At 35.7% G+C, this 16,955-nt stretch overlaps 1 protein-coding gene across 2 annotated transcripts in view; it reads left to right on the top strand.

The window, feature by feature from the left end:
* Positions 1–16,955, top strand: part of USP9X (ubiquitin specific peptidase 9 X-linked) — a 112,315-nt gene that overhangs the window by 47,347 nt on the left and 48,013 nt on the right. For both annotated transcript variants that reach the window (XM_065637259.1, XM_065637267.1), the window contains exons 14-22: positions 3,467–3,600; positions 8,243–8,330; positions 9,989–10,331; positions 11,707–11,802; positions 13,408–13,619; positions 15,332–15,572; positions 15,777–15,926; positions 16,025–16,145; positions 16,626–16,756. In XM_065637259.1, the coding sequence (XP_065493331.1) occupies positions 3,467–3,600; positions 8,243–8,330; positions 9,989–10,331; positions 11,707–11,802; positions 13,408–13,619; positions 15,332–15,572; positions 15,777–15,926; positions 16,025–16,145; positions 16,626–16,756 (1,516 nt within the window). The remainder of the gene's footprint in view (positions 1–3,466; positions 3,601–8,242; positions 8,331–9,988; positions 10,332–11,706; positions 11,803–13,407; positions 13,620–15,331; positions 15,573–15,776; positions 15,927–16,024; positions 16,146–16,625; positions 16,757–16,955) is intronic.

Below are 16,955 nucleotides of genomic sequence, written 5' to 3' on the forward strand. Positions count from 1 at the left end.
TTTCAGGGAAGTCTGCATTGCAGTATGTGATAATGCCTCATTTTTACGCAAAATTTGAAAATACATAGCAGGAAAATAAACTTCAAATTAAAGGTTTTAATCAAGGGACTTGCAAAGACCTGTTCCTGTGTAGAAGCCTTTATTAGCATGATACTGTTGAGGGAGTTTTTTGTGGTTGGGTAGAGTTACTGCCTAGGTGACTGGGAAACCTAGTGAGTGAAAACATCATTTTGAAGTAGTAAGTGATTGTTTTTTTCTGACTGTTTTGGTAACTCTTAACATCAAATATAGTTTGGAAATTGCAATGCCTGCATTTAATACCTGTTCCTATCAGCTTACTTTATCTGACTTAAAACTTTAATCTCTAGCATCCTTCTAGAATTTGGATCAAAAATAGATCAAAGCAAATGTTTGTGACAACTGCCTCCAAAATGTTTCACAGAGCTTTCTATGTGCAACATATATCCCATAATCTGTATTCTACTCTTCTGGAGTGGTTCAGTTGATTGGCATTGGCAATTAAATGTTTGGTCCAGAATGACTAAGGCTGCTGATTCTTGGTAAAAATAAGTATAAATTATCTTGTGCCATTGGCACTGTAGATTATTTTGAGGAGGAGGATTTAATTATTGCTAGTTATTCATGCAGTTGAGCAAAGTGACGAACTGGTTATACAGTCGCTTTGGCAAAATTTAACTCCCTGACTACAAAGAAATGCTACATGTTTTGGGAAGTTTAGCTTAACCTGAATTGCAACTGCATAAGAAAATAATTCTTATTTAGGTGCAAGGATTTTTATGGGTGCAAAGGTCCTTATTACAGAACAGTCAACTTTATTACTCAATATGCTGACCTTTAGTGTACAGATAATGATCTTAATTTTCTGTGTGTTGGCTGATGGAGGTAGAGTGTCTTGTAGACCAATTTCAAGCACTAAAGTTTGACCTGTATCTACCCAAGCAGGAGAAGATGGGTCTCCTAAATTGCTTGCTCAGAACCATTAACTGAACATTGAGAGGATCCTTCTGTAAGAGTTTAGGGATTTTGTTTGTGCTTTAAGGCAACAATGATGCTAACTTCAAGTCACTTTTCAGTGTAAACAGTAGAATTTGCTGGCTTTGGTCATGACTATTTGGACCTTTAATGACTGCATTTGTTCATTTAGTAGAACTCCTCTCAACTTCAAAAGCTGAGTTACATGTGCAGTATTACGTTGGGCAAGTTACGTGTGCAGATAAATAATTTTTTAAAAATCCATTTAAGCTGTTTGGAAATTTGCCTTTGGCACGTTGCCAATATTTTTCTAGCGAATAAGCTAACCAAGATGATGAATCCACGTGTCCAAATTTACTGTTTGTGCATGCGGTTGAGAAAGGAGGGAAGTAAAAAAATGTCTGGAGCAGAAGATTTATTTAGCCTTCTGCCAGTAATGCTTTCCTTTTGTGGTACTCTGCAAGATTGATACAAATGCATAATATTATGAGTATATAAATGTACACGCCAATAGCTCAATTCAGCAAAATACCTCGTCTTGCTTCTGCCTGTTCCTTCAGTCCAGGGGTGTCAGACTCATCTTCACTGGGGATCACATCAGCCTTGTGGCTGCCTTCAAAGGGCTGAATGTAATTCTATGACTGTATAAATGTAGGAGTAGTTACATTGGTATAGTCCCTGGTTTGTTTCATCATATGTATTTCCCAAATAGTCTGTGTTCTTATTTACTGTTATCCATTGTAAATACACCTCTCTGTCTAGAGGTAACATCTCAGGTAGCCGCTAAAATAGAGATATCCAGTCTTTTGCTGTTTTTGCTGCTGCTTTACGCTGAGCAAGGAGGGTTGATGGTGGAATGAAGTGTTAATTGGAAAGTTTCTCAAAGTGAAAACAGAGGATGTTCTTTCTGGGTATATGAAGTCTGGTATGATTTCTTCGTGCTTCCATCCATTTTGTTTTCTCTCTGACAAATGTCTGGATCTTTTTTTTTTTTAAACACAATTTGTGTTTTAGGTGCCTCTTTCAATCTGTTTTGGGAACCTCTGGATAGTATGAAATTTAATTTTCTGAAGACATCTGTGCTTAGCAGGCCAAATTCTGTTGGTTGCAAATAGCAGAATTATTGGAAAGGTGTTGATGGCTTCTGTCTTTTAAACCCAGATCGACAATGATCTCTGGCCCAGTGAATCAATTTATCTGTTTTTGTTACATGTACAGTGAAATGTGGTTATCAGCTGCAAGATCATTATCAGCTGATGCTGGAACTGGGATTTCTTGCATTCCCTAATGTCCTCAAAAGGCGTGGTGATGCAGCAGAGTGCTGTAGGCATCTAGTGTGGAGACGCTGTTTCCTAGGAAGGATGGGAGTTTCTGCCTGCAATCCACTCAGCTAATTCTGGGATCTGGTGTTGAAGGAAAGGAGAACAGTTCATATTTCTTCAGGGCAGGCTATGGGGTCAGCTGAGTGGCAATACAAGGGGGAGCACCTTTCTTTTTCTCCCCCACCCCACCCCTTCTCCTGCTTTTTTCTTTTTTTCTCTCTTTACCATGGAAGAACAGTGCAACTTTGTATTGTTTATGCAGCCAAGATCAGTGCTTCGATCTACAGAAGCTGAGGCATATTGAGACTATTCTGCAGAGTAATTAGTTTTAAGTTCTAGAATTTGATTGTGTTCATGGGGTTTGAACCCAAGCTCTGTATTTTCTCTTCCAGTTTACTCTTGTAATTTAAATATGTCTAGTATTGTTTGAGAGCAGCATTTTTGGTCAGATCTTGGTAACAGACTTAAACTATCATCTAATTATTTATTTGAGGTATTTCTTTTCTTAAACTTTTCTGGGTTTTGTTAGACTATGCTGTGCATAACTGTGCTTTTTATGTTTGTAACAACATTTTTTCAGCTAGATATTGTTAGAAAAAAAATGCAGGGTTGTGCAGGGGTTTTTTTGAAGTATTGAAAGAATTGGCATGTTTATTGGCTAGTGTTCTTTTGCTATAGTTTTAAGACCATGAGCTTTCGTTTTGAAAATCGACATAGTTTTACTTAGTGTTTTAATATTAAATGTAGAAAAGAATATCAGATGGGTGTGGAAGAAACTGTGGTTGTGTGTTATACTACAGTTGAGGGTCTCTGTCCTTACTATGCAGTTTGTGGGCAGATATTTCTGTTCCTCTTTTGCCGCAGGTATTCTCCCTGTGGCATACTGAGCTGCTCAGATTGCTTTGATATTTTTCATACATACTGTAACTGTATAATCCTCATTAATTAACTACTTTCAATAACTGTTAAGAACTGTTGATGTGTAAGAAGAAAAAAGAAAAGTTTTGTCAGAGGCTTAATATGATTTCTGTTAAAGGTCTTTCAGGAAAATTTGGAACTTGAATCAAAGATGAGTTTCTTAAATGGATTTGTGAACTGTTAGGTGCCAAGACTTCTTCACTTTTCTTATAACACTTGTATTTTAATTTCAGTCAAACTCAGCGAAGTCCACATGTGTTTTACCGACATGACTTAATCAATCAACTTCAGCACAATCATGCCCTAGTTACATTGGTTGCAGAAAATCTCTCTGCCTATATGGAAAGCATGAGGCAGTATGCTAAAGGTAAGTTTTAAAATTAAAATTGCCTCAAAGTGTATGAAAACTGCAGTTGAAAGTGGAGTTAAAACCAAATTCTCATAATGAAATAACTATTAAGTTTGTTTATTTAATTTTCGAGCATCTGTGAGATTGATAGCCTTGGTGTCTGATTGGGCAAGAAAAGCTTAAAATGTTAACAATTTGTCTCATGACTGAAAATGTGTTTTACTACAGAATATGTGGAAGTGGCAGCTCTTGTTTATCTGTGGATTGATAAACATAATCTTTTCCTACATAGGCTGGGCTGATTATTTTTGAGGAAAGTCCTAATAATAATTCTGGATTTTGTCCCACTTCTCATTTTGAATTTTTGTAGACTCTTTTGAGAGGTTTTTTAATCTCTATTTGAAGCCAGCGTTTGGAATTTGTCAGGGAGAAGGACTTAAGACCACAGGGATGCTGTTTCTTTTCACCATGCAACTCCATTTCTGTTTAGTTCCTTTCTCACTGCATTTGTTATCAGCAGCACTTTGACAGCACATCATGTTAGCGTTATATATTTCAGGCTAAACTCAACCCTTTGCTGATGAGTTTACACTCTTATTCTGGACTAGCTTTCTAGCTACTGAGGTAGAAGTAGGGAAGTGAAGGAAAGTGATGGACCAGGAAACTCCTTGTTACACTGGACCACAGTACTTTATTGAGTTATGCCAAAACACACCCCCACCTACCCACCCCATCTACTTCACTGACTGGAACTAGAGGCTGTTCTACCCTGGCATCATAACATCCTACATTCAAAAAAGACATGGTATGTCATGCAGGAATTCAATGTAGATTGTTCAGAGAGGGCAGGGTATTTGCACATTGGAAAGAGTGTGTGTGTGTCTTCCAGTGCTTAGTTAAGTTGCTTGGACACCTTTTAATTTTGGAATTCATTGAATTTTTGAGTACTTGACAAAAGGTATCCAAAATATATCCTTGAAGACTTGTTTGAATAGTGGCACTATATGAAGATGATAGCTTCAGCCGGGTACAGGTCAATGAGACATTTAAGCTAAATCTGCATACTGCAGCTGTATTTCTCTATTTAGGAATACATGAGGGGGGTTACCCTAATTTAGGTTCCTTAATTAATAATAGCATTGCACTAATTAATGTTAAAATAATACTAAACGCTTTGTTCTGTTCTCAAGCGATACTGTCTTAGGCTTAGTCGTCTTCAGAAAGGTGGAATAGAACAAATATTGTTTCATGTAACTTCTTCAAGCTGTTGGATTGCTCTTTAACTTTGCTAAAACGCTGCAAAAATGTGATTTCATTTATAACAAACTTCACATCTTAACTATATGGATAGCTTAGAATCTATGATTCTCCCTTTCTCTTGGTCTTTGGCCAGCTATGAAACCTGGGGTCTGGCCTCAGGGTTAGGAAGGAGACATAATCAACAGCTATATTCCAATGCAATGTTGTCTTTGTCCAAAAATAGCCTACACATGCTATTAATGAATAAACTATTATTATTAATTCCAATTATTTTTGAAATCTGAAGCCAAAAGGTTAATTTTGACAATATTGTTTACCTATCGAACTGTTGATGACTTGGGCAGAAAAAAAAATTAGGCAGATGTCTTGTACCAAAAAACACATCCCATTGCCCTGTACCTCCCCAAATATAATGACTCGATAAAGCAGTAATATAAATATCTTCAGCACGACAGGAGTTACAAGCATGCAAAGAGTTTAAATTGAATCTAATTACAAAGCAATTAAATTGTGCTTTCTTGAGACGAAGCTGCTGCAGAATTTATACTTGTTTGCATCAGAGTACAAAACCAGATGAACAATAGTGTGGATTTTTTATTAGATGCTTTATTATGTGATCAAGGGCAGCCAAAACATATCTCCTAATGTTCCAGATACTGCACTAAAACTGTAATACACAGTTCCTGTGCAACTTCTCTTTCAGTTTCAGTTTTATATACTAAGTGGAGCAAAACAGAGAGAGCACCATGAAATTTGCCTTCCGTGGAGGAGGATAAAAGATGCCGGAGAGATGTAGGGCAGGGAGTGGTATAAATGAAAGGAGAAGAAAAGAAAGATTATTATGATTGCAAGGGCAGAAAGAATGAACTGGGCAGCCGTAGAATTAAACTGAGCTGGAGAAGGTGAATGAAACAGAGGGGGGAAATTCAAGGCAAACATCCAAACAGCATAGGTCAAACAAATGCCATTGACAAAAAAATCCAATTGCCCACAGATGTTTTCGGCAGCTAATGCTGCAATTACTGTGTGATTTGAGATATTTTTTTAAATTAATTTTGAATTTGCCATATTTTTTATTTCTTTTGAAGGCTTCCATAGTTGTGTTTTGTGATGGAGAACAATGTTCCTATTCTCCTGTTACTCACTAATGCATATTGTTTTCTATCATACTCCCTTTTTATATGTTTGCCATTTTAAGGTTAAAGAAAAGCTTTATCTATGTTTCAGAAGTTTTTCCATGATCTGTGGCTCTCTTGTACTGAACTCACCCTTACCTGCCCCTCTGCAGAGTCCTTCATGAGATGAGACAACTGTTATTGCATTTTATAGTCCTGAAGGAAGTCAGAGTTTCATCTCCTTGACTATTTATCGAAGACCTTTTGAAAATCTGAGGAGATTGCTAGAGAGTTCTCCTTTATCTTCTGTTTTTCTGAAGTGATAAAAAAATCCAAAGTGTTAATGAAATATAATTTGTCATAGAAATTGTGCCGTATGATCTTCTGTGTGTATCCCTTATTATACTTAAATTTTCAACCGGTCCTTTTTTGATCTATAGTTTTTCTGTTCATTCTTCTACTCCTGCATGTAGAAAGAATTTTTAAGGAGATCACGCTTGGACTTGCAGGATCCACAGCGTGGAAGATAAATCAGGCAAATGTAGAAAGAAACTGAGAAGGAGGGTATTAAGGGACACTGAATTTTTTTGTAGTCCAGAGTTTTTCAGTATTCTTGAGTACATACATACTGCCTTTGGGCAACTGACTGGTCTTTAATACCTGAATTCTTTTGTCACTGCCACTATTGACAATCGTGTCTGTGAATTAATCTCTAGTCAGGAAAAAAAAGACCAGATAGTCACTAGAGTTAAAAGAAACACCACCACCACAGCTGCCTTCCCCGCAACAAAACAAAATCAAGCAAAAAAACCCACACGAAACAACCAACACTTGAAGTTATTAGTTTTAATTTCTCTGCAATATGTTTATCTATTGTAACAGTTTCTTCTGCTAGACCCACAGCATATTTTTCAGGTTTCCTACTTCTAATACTTAAATTTTCATTCTGCTACTTGCATATTCTTTCTTCAGGATTTTTTCACAGTTCTTGTTTTGATAATTGCCCATTTATGCTCACTACATTAGGATTATAATTCAAATTTTCGAATTTTGAAACACCAGTGATGCGGTTCAGCTGCTAGATTCATTTGTGGGGTTTTTTTTCCTCCTTGATATAATAGGAGATACTGATTCTTCACTTCTGAAGATGCGATCTGTATACCTTTGCAAATAAGAAATGTAGCATTAATTAGTTTATAATGGAGCTGTCATAATGAACACATGTCGTGATGAAATATTACTAGTACAGATCATGGCAGTGCAAGTACAGATATAGATTGTTTCTCTTTAATTGAAAAAACAAAACAAACCCCAGCCAGACAAAACCCGCCCCCCCCCCCCAAAAATAAACAAAAACCCAACCAACCAAAAAAACCCCACCAAACAAACAAACCCCACCAAACAAAAAAAAATCCCCAAACCAACACCACCAAACAAAACCACACCAAAACCAAGTTCCTATGAAGCACCGAATATTATGGTGAGATTTGATAGAATGCACGTAAAAGTTTGTTTTCTTGCCTTACTTTAAAATTACTCAACTTCTTCTTTTTCAAGCTTGTCAGTATTACAAGCATTTGTTTTTTGTACCTGGAAACTTGCAGTGAATGAACTTGTAGTATACTTTCTTCTTGTAAGTGATGTCATATATGTAGCTACTTATAAAGGTGTTAAAGAACCAGAGTAATTATTTGCTCTGAAGAGGGAAAACCCTAAAAATGGAAAAATGAAATTTTGGAAAAGGTGCTGTGTAATGAAATTAAGCATCCTCAGAAAACAAAGCAAAACACACAAAAAACCCCAAACAAACAAAGAAAACGACAACAAACAAACCAAACCAACCAACCAAAAAACAAAACAACAAAAAACAAAAAAAACCTAAACACACAGGATAATCTGAATTATATGCTTGGTATACTTTTATTGTAACTACTTTCTGACTTCAAACTGACTACTTGAAATAAGGAGAAATTGATTTGAACAAATAGAATGTAGGTTCTTAACTGTTCTGTAATACTTCCATTTTACTGAATGATGAGCATACATAAGTGTTGATTTAATTATAGATCTCAGTAATCTTTGCCTTTACCCATTTTAATTTATAATGAACTATTAACTGGTAGCAGGTGGCCGAGAATTATTTTCATACACGTTACTGAAAATTTATTGGGTTTTGAGTGGTTTTAGTTATATTCAGACTAATGAGTCTTCAAACACATCCTGTCTTTTAGGGTCAGCATGTCTTTTCTGAATGTATTGTCTAATAAAACATTTTATATTTGCAGAGCATGGTGAATATGATCCTCAAACTGTAAGACCAGGAAGCAGATACAGTCATGTGCAGGAAGTACAGGAGCGACTTAACTTCTTACGGTTAGTTTTAACATAATCATTTGTTTAACTTCTGTTAGAATACTTTAAAGAAACAAATAAACAAAGAAAGTCCACAAACAAACAAAACCCCACAACCAACCAACCAACCAAAAAAACCAAAGCCCGCCCTGGTATCTCTTTCTTTTACCTAGCTTCAAGTTGCTGTGTTAACTTCTTTCAAAACTCCGATGCAAAAATACACCAGATGGTTTGTTTTGTGTGTGGTTTGTTGGTTTGGTTGGTTTTTTTTCTTCACAGAGGGCTTCTATGCTCATGTTGCAATATTCAAATAAAGTTTATTAGGATATTTGCAATCCGAGGCTCTGATTCTGCACTAAGATTTATGTGGGCTATTTCTGTCTATGTACAGCTCTACTGACTTGAATACAATGTGTATACAGTTACATACATGTCAGGGGAATTTAGCTGAAAATTCAAAGTATTCCATGTAGGGATATGTCCATGTGTCCTTAGTTCTTGTACGACACCAAATTTAAATCCATGATCATAAAATGACATGTATCAGACATTACTAGATTTTCAGCAACCTCTTACAAAGAGGTTAAAATTAAAAAAAAAAAATCACTTGGATGACTTATGACCAGCTGCTGTTCGATTAAAATAAGAAAACAAAGGATCTCTGCTCATCACAGAGCTGCAATATGTTGATGCTTTTTAGGCTATGTCTCTCTTAGCATTTTCTTACTTGGTTTTAACATCTTTTTTTAGACAAGTAAAAATACATGAACTGTCAAACCATCAAGTTCTGAAGTATTTTTTTACTTGTTTTCTAAGAGAAATGTTTTACTTTTGAAATTTTACCAAGGATTTTTATGAATTAAACTGAAGCATTAATGGTTTAATGAAATTATACAATAGCATATGGATAGCAGACTTAATTTATCACTCTTGTATGTTAAAAATTGTAACTTCGTTACATTTAAATTCGCTAGTTGTTAAATGTAAATGAATTTATGAAGTGCCGTGGCCGTCAAATGTAGAGTAGGTAGCAATTTCTGAAATGCAGCGCCATAACTTAGTCCCTGATTTCTTTTACAAAGAAAAGATTTTGAATGAGGTAAACGATTCCGAAGAACTTTGAGAACGTTTCAGGAAGCAGATAGTGTTAGCTCTCAGAGTTGAAGTTCTTAATAATTCTTTAATAATAATTTAACACCAATGAAAAACTTATTTAAATTAAAGGAAACATTTCCAGTTCATTGACTTCTGCTTCTGGCTCTGTTACATAGAATTCAAACCTTATTTTGTGATTTTGCTGAAGTGAGTGCTAAAACATAGTTAATGATTGCAGTGGTAATTTAATCTCTTATGTTGTGACCTGATTTTTAAACAAAATGGTTTATGTTAGGGAACGTGCATTTGTTTGTATATAATATGTAAAAAATGCTTGGTATCTTTGCGTAAAACATTTTTTTGCTGAATTTTATTCCTTTTTTGTTTGGACTTGTAAGTTCTTGATCCATTCAAAATTACTAAGAAATTGGGGGCTAATTATGAATGGACTGATGATGCAAATGAAGTTTTTTGGGGTCATACTTCTGACATATACATGTATAATATGCGTATTCACCTTTTTGCTGAATTGTAACTCTAGATGTCTATTAGTGCTGTTAATTGTCTGTTTGTTGTTGCTCAAGGTTTTTGTTGAAGGATGGTCAGCTGTGGCTCTGCGCCCCTCAGGCAAAGCAAATATGGAAGTGTTTAGCTGAAAATGCAGTTTATCTTTGTGATCGCGAAGCCTGTTTTAAATGGTATTCCAAACTAATGGGGGATGAACCCGACTTAGACCCTGACATTAATAAGGACTTCTTTGAAAATAATGTGCTTCAGCTGGATCCTTCCCTATTAACAGAAAATGGAATGAAATGTTTTGAACGTTTCTTCAAAGCTGTGAACTGTCGAGAAGGAAAACTAGTAGCAAAGAGACGAGCCTATATGATGGATGATCTGGAATTAATAGGATTAGACTACCTTTGGAGGGTAAGTTAATTGGAGGAAACATCTAAAAGGTTAACTGCTAAGTCTTTCTCAGTCTCTTTTTACATTTTTAGGGTTGTGTACTTTATTATAGACTGAAATTACAAAAAAAGCTACCTTTTCCAACTAAACTCATGGACATTGACTCCACTGTCTTCCCAGTGAGTATGCAAGTTGGTAACTTGGTAGGCTGATGTTTAATGGAAGGTTATTTGAAATATCAAGTCTGTCTGTGTATGCACATGACATTAAACATTTCCCTATACTGTTTAAGAATGATCCAGGCAGGTAAGTTATCTGTAGGCTTCTTTCTCTCTCACACGCACTTTAGAGTTGAGCTTTGTTTTGTGCACTTTATAAGCTAGTTCATGTCATTCATTCTAATATGGTAAACTGGAGTGATTCTAGATTAGACCAAGTGATCAGTGGTCTGATTATTTCTTTTATATCCACAACTTTCTGCCTAAACATGGTTATAGCTTGTCAATAGGAAGATTGTAGCTTTCTGAAGCTTGCCAAATCTATTGTTGAAAAACATCAGTATCTAATTTGATACTGGATTTTTTCAGAGTATTTCTAGTTTCCAAGAGTTGCGTTAGAACCCGCAGTAGCACATTGTGGTATGATTATTATGGCTGTGTTTTGTAAAACGTGCTGCAAGTAAAACAGCAGTCTTTGGTAATTTTGGTTATGGTTTGTTGAAGGGTTAGGTATTTTAATCATGATGATAATAGTTAAAACCAAAGTAGATCACAATTTTTAGACAAAGAAGTTTTCACATAGTGCCCACATAATGCTAGCATGTTTTAGTTGTGGGAATCAACTTACTTGGATCTGCCCAGCCGTTTGGCAGTATGATGGAACTCATGAAGCCTCAGCTCAGTATCCTGCAGGGGTTATATGGAGGGGCTGCTTTCAGACCTGGTGGCTGGTAATTACAATTTAGATTATCAGGTTAGAAACAGAACTCATTTGCCTGTCCCCCTTCCACCCACTGACAGCCATTTAAAATTATGGTTTTGATTCTTTGGTAATGTAAATTATTTAAGCAGCTGAAAAAATAGTTGCCTTATTCTCTGAAACTAGTGAAAATGGAAATGTAATGTGAAGATGAACATATAAACACTACTTTTATTCTTTTTATAAAGCACTAGGGTTTTTTGCTAACTCTGAACTCTTTTCAACTAGTTAATTCTTATTCTCATATAATTTCAGTCTAAGTTGTATGGATTGTATTTTGTAACTAAGCATTTTAGTTGCTTTCACCTCATAAAATAATTAGATACACTGTTGTGTCAAGATACTTTAGTTGTTTTGGTTTTAAATTCTATACCAGAAAGTTTTAAGATGTTCTAATGCTTCTTTTTTATTATGCTAGGTTGTGATTCAGGGAAATGATGACATCGCAAACAGAGCAATAGATCTTCTTAAAGAGATCTATACTAATCTTGGCCCGAGGTTACAAGTTAATCAGGTAAAAACCAAAACGAACAAAACCCAATAACACAAAACAAGCAACAAGAAGCTTGGAATATAACATGATAGAAAAACAGTGATAAAATTCAATTTGGTGGTAATAAAAGCTTTGAAAACAGAGAATAGTTTTCCTGTTTTGGAGAGTATACTCTTGAGTCCAGCCATCAGCTTCTGGTCACATGCAGAATTAAGAGTTCTTTCTGAGATTTGCAGACTGAACTCTGATAAATTTTTGATATTAAATTGATCTGTCAGATTTGCTCTTTCTACTCAGAAAACAGCTCATATCTTAGGTAAGCCTTTTGTTGAACCTCCAGTTTTGGTACTTATTGTACTAGTATATTCACTGGATGGGTCTGTTGAGGGTTGTCACAAGCTTATCTAATCTTTCTTGATGTCATGTCCCTTACAAAGGGTCACAGAGTTTCCATATAATGGCCAAACTGAGCTCTAGCAAATCAGATATTTGCTCCCTACATTAATAGTTGTTGGGAGCTGCGTTTCAGTGAACTGACAATGAGTTTCTGAAAGGACAGACAGAGGAAGTGAACTGTTGGGATTTCACAATTTCGGGGGTAGAGGGACATTGTCCTCCAGACAATCTCCAATTGGTAGCTTGCCAGTTATATTTCTTAAAGCTTTTCATACTTGTCCTCAAAGACACTTTCATAGTCTTCAGAGCTGCAAGTTGCTAGTTACAGCACAGCTGCTCTAGGTTGTACACTTACAGCCATTTGAGTTATATCTTACTGCAGTGGCAGATGGGTTGTAATGCTTCTTTCATGCTATAGATCTGAGCTTGCTAAGCACTCATATATCTGTCCATCTGCACGTGGTTGGGTCCAACACTTCCAGGAAGTGTTGGATTTACTTAACACACACACACACACAAGTATTTTGTTTCAGTGTGCTGGTAACTCTTCTGCTCCTCAGCTGCCTGTAAGAAAAGGGGCTGCTGGACCGTGATAGCTGTGGCTGTAAATGTTTCTATTGAAGCTTTTTACAGTGATGCTATACGTTACATGTCAGTTTGGGTAAGGAGCAAGGAGATGTTAGATATGAGACAGAAAGAAGAGATTTGCTGTATCTGCCAGTATTCTGAATCTAGATCAAAACCTGTTTCTGAGTTTATGCAGCAAAAGAGTGTATCTGAAACTGAGTGGTTTGGAGGGGGTGTGGGAGGGTAGAGGTAGTTGTTCTGGTGGTCTGTAAATGTTCTATGTTCACTCTTTGTGTAAAGTAAGTTGACCTGTCCTGGATTGTCAGCTGGAGATTCTTTAACATAGTCTAAGGAAGTGAATAAGAGAAAGTCCAATTTAGTGTTCTCTGTGCAAACTTTCACTTATTCTTTTTAAGTGCAAGTTTACACTGTACAGTTACAGCTACTGATGACATGTAAGATTTTTGCAGCGCACACTAAATTAAAGCTATTTATCAGTAGGAGTTTATTCTAAAGTGGAATAAAACAGCTTTATAGAGTAACTTACTTGGTTTTGGTTTGGGTTTGGTTTTTTTTTCTATTTCTACCATTGCATTTTCCTGCTGAAAATATAGTTTTTAATATTTCTTGTAGTTGAACCGATTTTTTTTTTAATGTAATTAGGTAGTGATTCATGAAGACTTCATTCAGTCCTGTTTTGATCGTCTGAAAGCTTCCTATGATACATTATGTGTGTTGGATGGAGATAAAGACAGTATCAATTGTGCAAGACAAGAAGCAATACGAATGGTGAGAGTGTTGACTGTTTTAAGAGAGTATATAAATGAATGTGACAGTGATTACCACGAAGAGAGAACTATTCTACCTATGTCAAGGTATGTGTGAAGATGCACTACTGTGATTTTTATTTCTATTAACTAAAATATTACTAATGTCTTTATGATTTTTACATTCTAAAGGGTTTCTATTCAAGGAATGCATTTATAGAATTTCAAAATTTTGTTTTCCTTGCTAATACATGAAACTCTGATCTGTAGTTAAAAAAATAAATGGAAAAATCAGGCAAATACAGGCATGTATGAAGGGGACAGCAGGCCTGAGAATAAACTTGTTTCTGACGTTTTGTTCTATAACACAACGTACCTTGTGGCTATATTGTTTTGGATGTATTTCTTTTTTTCTGAAAATTATTTAAAAGCAATACCATTCTTTAAGTTAGCATGGGAAAAGCTGCTTTGTTTTTCTTAGTCCTGTCATACAAAAAACCACATTAGTTTGTATTTTCATTTTCCAGAGATGCTAATCTTACTTTGTAAGCTTAAATATAGGATTATCTCTAAGTGAAATATTCTGTGTAAATTCCTCGTAAAAAGGGGAAGAAGAGAACAGTACTTTGAAAGTGTATTTTCTGTATACCTTCAGTCTTCTTGTCCTTGAGTAGATACTTAGCTTAAATCTTAGCTGCTTCTTCTGTAACTATCTTTGGTACAAAGAAAAAGGAGACACTTAAATCCCATATTGTGTAGATGTTTTCACACACAAAAAACCCCAACAACAACAACAAAAACACCTTTATTTCCTGGGAGAGGAAAGTAGAACAGAAAACTGTTCAAACGTTCCAGTATTAGTAGCTGCTTCCTGTGGGAAGAAGGTCTCAAAAATATGTAAGGAACACACCAAGATTCCTATGGAATTATGATGCAGCTAGATTTTTTTTAGACATGGTGGGGGTTTGTCCCCTTATTTTAAATGCCCTTTTCATCAAGAAAATCAAAGAGATTGCTGTTTCTTCATGGTCTGTCAGTAATTTGCAGTGTTCCTACAGTGTTTTTATTGTATATGTTGGTTGCTGAGTACTAACTTTTCTTGTCAATTGTGGGTGCATCTTTTTTATATGGGCTGCTTATTTGATTAGGCTTTTTCCCAGGTCTTGTTGGCAAGGAGCTTTTGTGGGGAGTTTTGCCACCTTTTGCTGCATGGGATTAGTTTTTTGGGCTTACCTGGCCACATCTTTCCTAATGAGTTCCCTGCCATAGTGGGAAGTATGATCAGTGCTAGTGTGAAAACATTTCTTCTGGTTTTTTACCTCTTCTAGTTTTTTAAAAAGTATTCTGATTTTTAAAATTGGAATTCTAATATAAAACTTTTAACAGCTTTTGACAGAAGGCATTAAGACTTGGTGACATGGTGGCTTTTTCTGATTTTGGTGTATTTAAAACTGAGTTGTTTTGCTAAAAGAGCAAAGCATAGTTGCCAGTTTGATTGAGCTTTATTTGCACGTTTTGATCAGGAAATTACAAGCAAGAGAAAATATCTCAAACTTTGTAAGAGACTTCCTAAAATTGTGTTCCTAACTTGACTGTAAAGTTGACCATATGTTTAACGCACTTGTGCTGAGTGTGGCTTCTTGAAAGTTTCTGTGTATGTTATGTGTGCATAATTGCTGGGGCTTTCACAAAACAAACTCTTGCTGGAGTGTATCACTATGTAAAGATTTGATGTTTGAAGTATCTGCAACACAAAATACAGTGAGGAAAAATCAATTATTTCATGAGGGCAAAAATAACTTTATCTTGTTTATTTTCAGAGCTTTCCGTGGTAAACATATCACACTAGTAGTTCGTTTTCCAAACCAAGGGCGACAGGTAGAAGATTTGGACATTTGGTCTCATACAAACGACACAATTGGCCAAGTGCGGCGTTGTATTCTGAATCGTATTAAAGCCAATAGTGCACACACAAAAGTAGAACTGTTCATTGGTGGTGAGCTGGTGGACCCTGCAGATGATAGAAAATTAATTGGGCAGTTGAATCTCAAAGATAAAACGGTGAGTGTTGCGGTTATTTATGTCAATTCAGATGTCACTTCCCTTTTATAAATACTTGAGAAATACCATGCAAGGAATCACTTGTTCTTTTGAAATACTTCCATTCCTTCTGCTTGTATTATGCCATTAACGTTATATCAGATGCTTATTTAGTAAAGAATATTCATTTTTGCATAGTATTAAAACTATGACTCTGTTTTTCAGCTAATTACGGCTAAGCTTACACAGATAAATTCTAATATGCCCTCAAGTCCAGATAGTTCTTCTGACTCTTCAACTGGTTCTCCTGGCAACCATGGCAATCACTACAGCGATGGTCCAAATCCAGAAGTTGAAAGCTGTTTGCCTGGAGTGGTAAGCATATTCTGAAATGAGCAGTTTAAAAGCATATTTTCCCTAGACTTTGTCTTTAACTAATGATTTTTATGGTTTTTTTATTTGCTTATTTTAAGATCATGTCACTGCATCCTCGATACATCTCTTTTCTTTGGCAAGTTGCAGACTTGGGCAGTAGCCTAAATATGCCACCCCTTAGAGATGGAGCACGTGTTCTTATGAAGCTCATGCCACCAGGTTAAACTTAATTTTATCCTGTTTTATCTTCTAATATCCGGTATAATAATTTCTCACCTGTTATATAAAAATGAAGATAAGGAAGTATTTCCTACTTTCTGGTAATTTATTCATACTGTAATTTATGACAGCCTAATTAGGATTGTAAATATATTTTTCAAATAGTTAATTCTTGTCCATCAAATGAAGTTGCATAGTTTGCAGTTGGTGCTGGGGTTCAGTGCCACAGTGCAATTCAATGCAGTGAAAATGGGAAAAAGTGTATTTTGAAGTGGTTTTGTAGCTCTGCTTTAACAGGATCACTTTTGTACTGGCAGAAGTAATAACTGCAGAACGCTTCATAGTCTGATTTTGTCTGTCAGTTAAATTTTTTGCAACTTTTCTGAAACAATATTTTTTTGATTTATAATTGTAAATATTACCGTCTTGTTCTGGAGTAGTTTTGTTACAAAATGTTTGTAAGTTCTGTTTTTATTGCAGATAACACTACAGTTGAGAAACTAAGAGCTATTTGTTTAGATCATGCAAAACTTGGGGAAAGCAGCCTTAGTCCATCCCTGGATTCTCTATTCTTTGGTCCTTCTGCCTCACAAGTGCTGTATCTAACAGAGGTTTGTGATGCTTTGCCTGTTCTTTAAAATTCTTCAACTGTCTCTTTGGCAACCCTTTCTGTATTAGCATGGAAGCCTAAGGTCAAGTTCTGGTTTGAAATTTAACAATTGAAAATACGTAACAATTTACTGGAATAAACTAGTGTATGGTCAATTCTGTCAAAGCATTGCTTAAGTAGTATGCCAAAATAGTCTCATG

The sequence above is a fragment of the Caloenas nicobarica genome, chromosome 1, assembly GCF_036013445.1.
Source record: "Caloenas nicobarica isolate bCalNic1 chromosome 1, bCalNic1.hap1, whole genome shotgun sequence".
NCBI classification, from domain to species: Eukaryota; Metazoa; Chordata; class Aves; order Columbiformes; family Columbidae; genus Caloenas; species Caloenas nicobarica.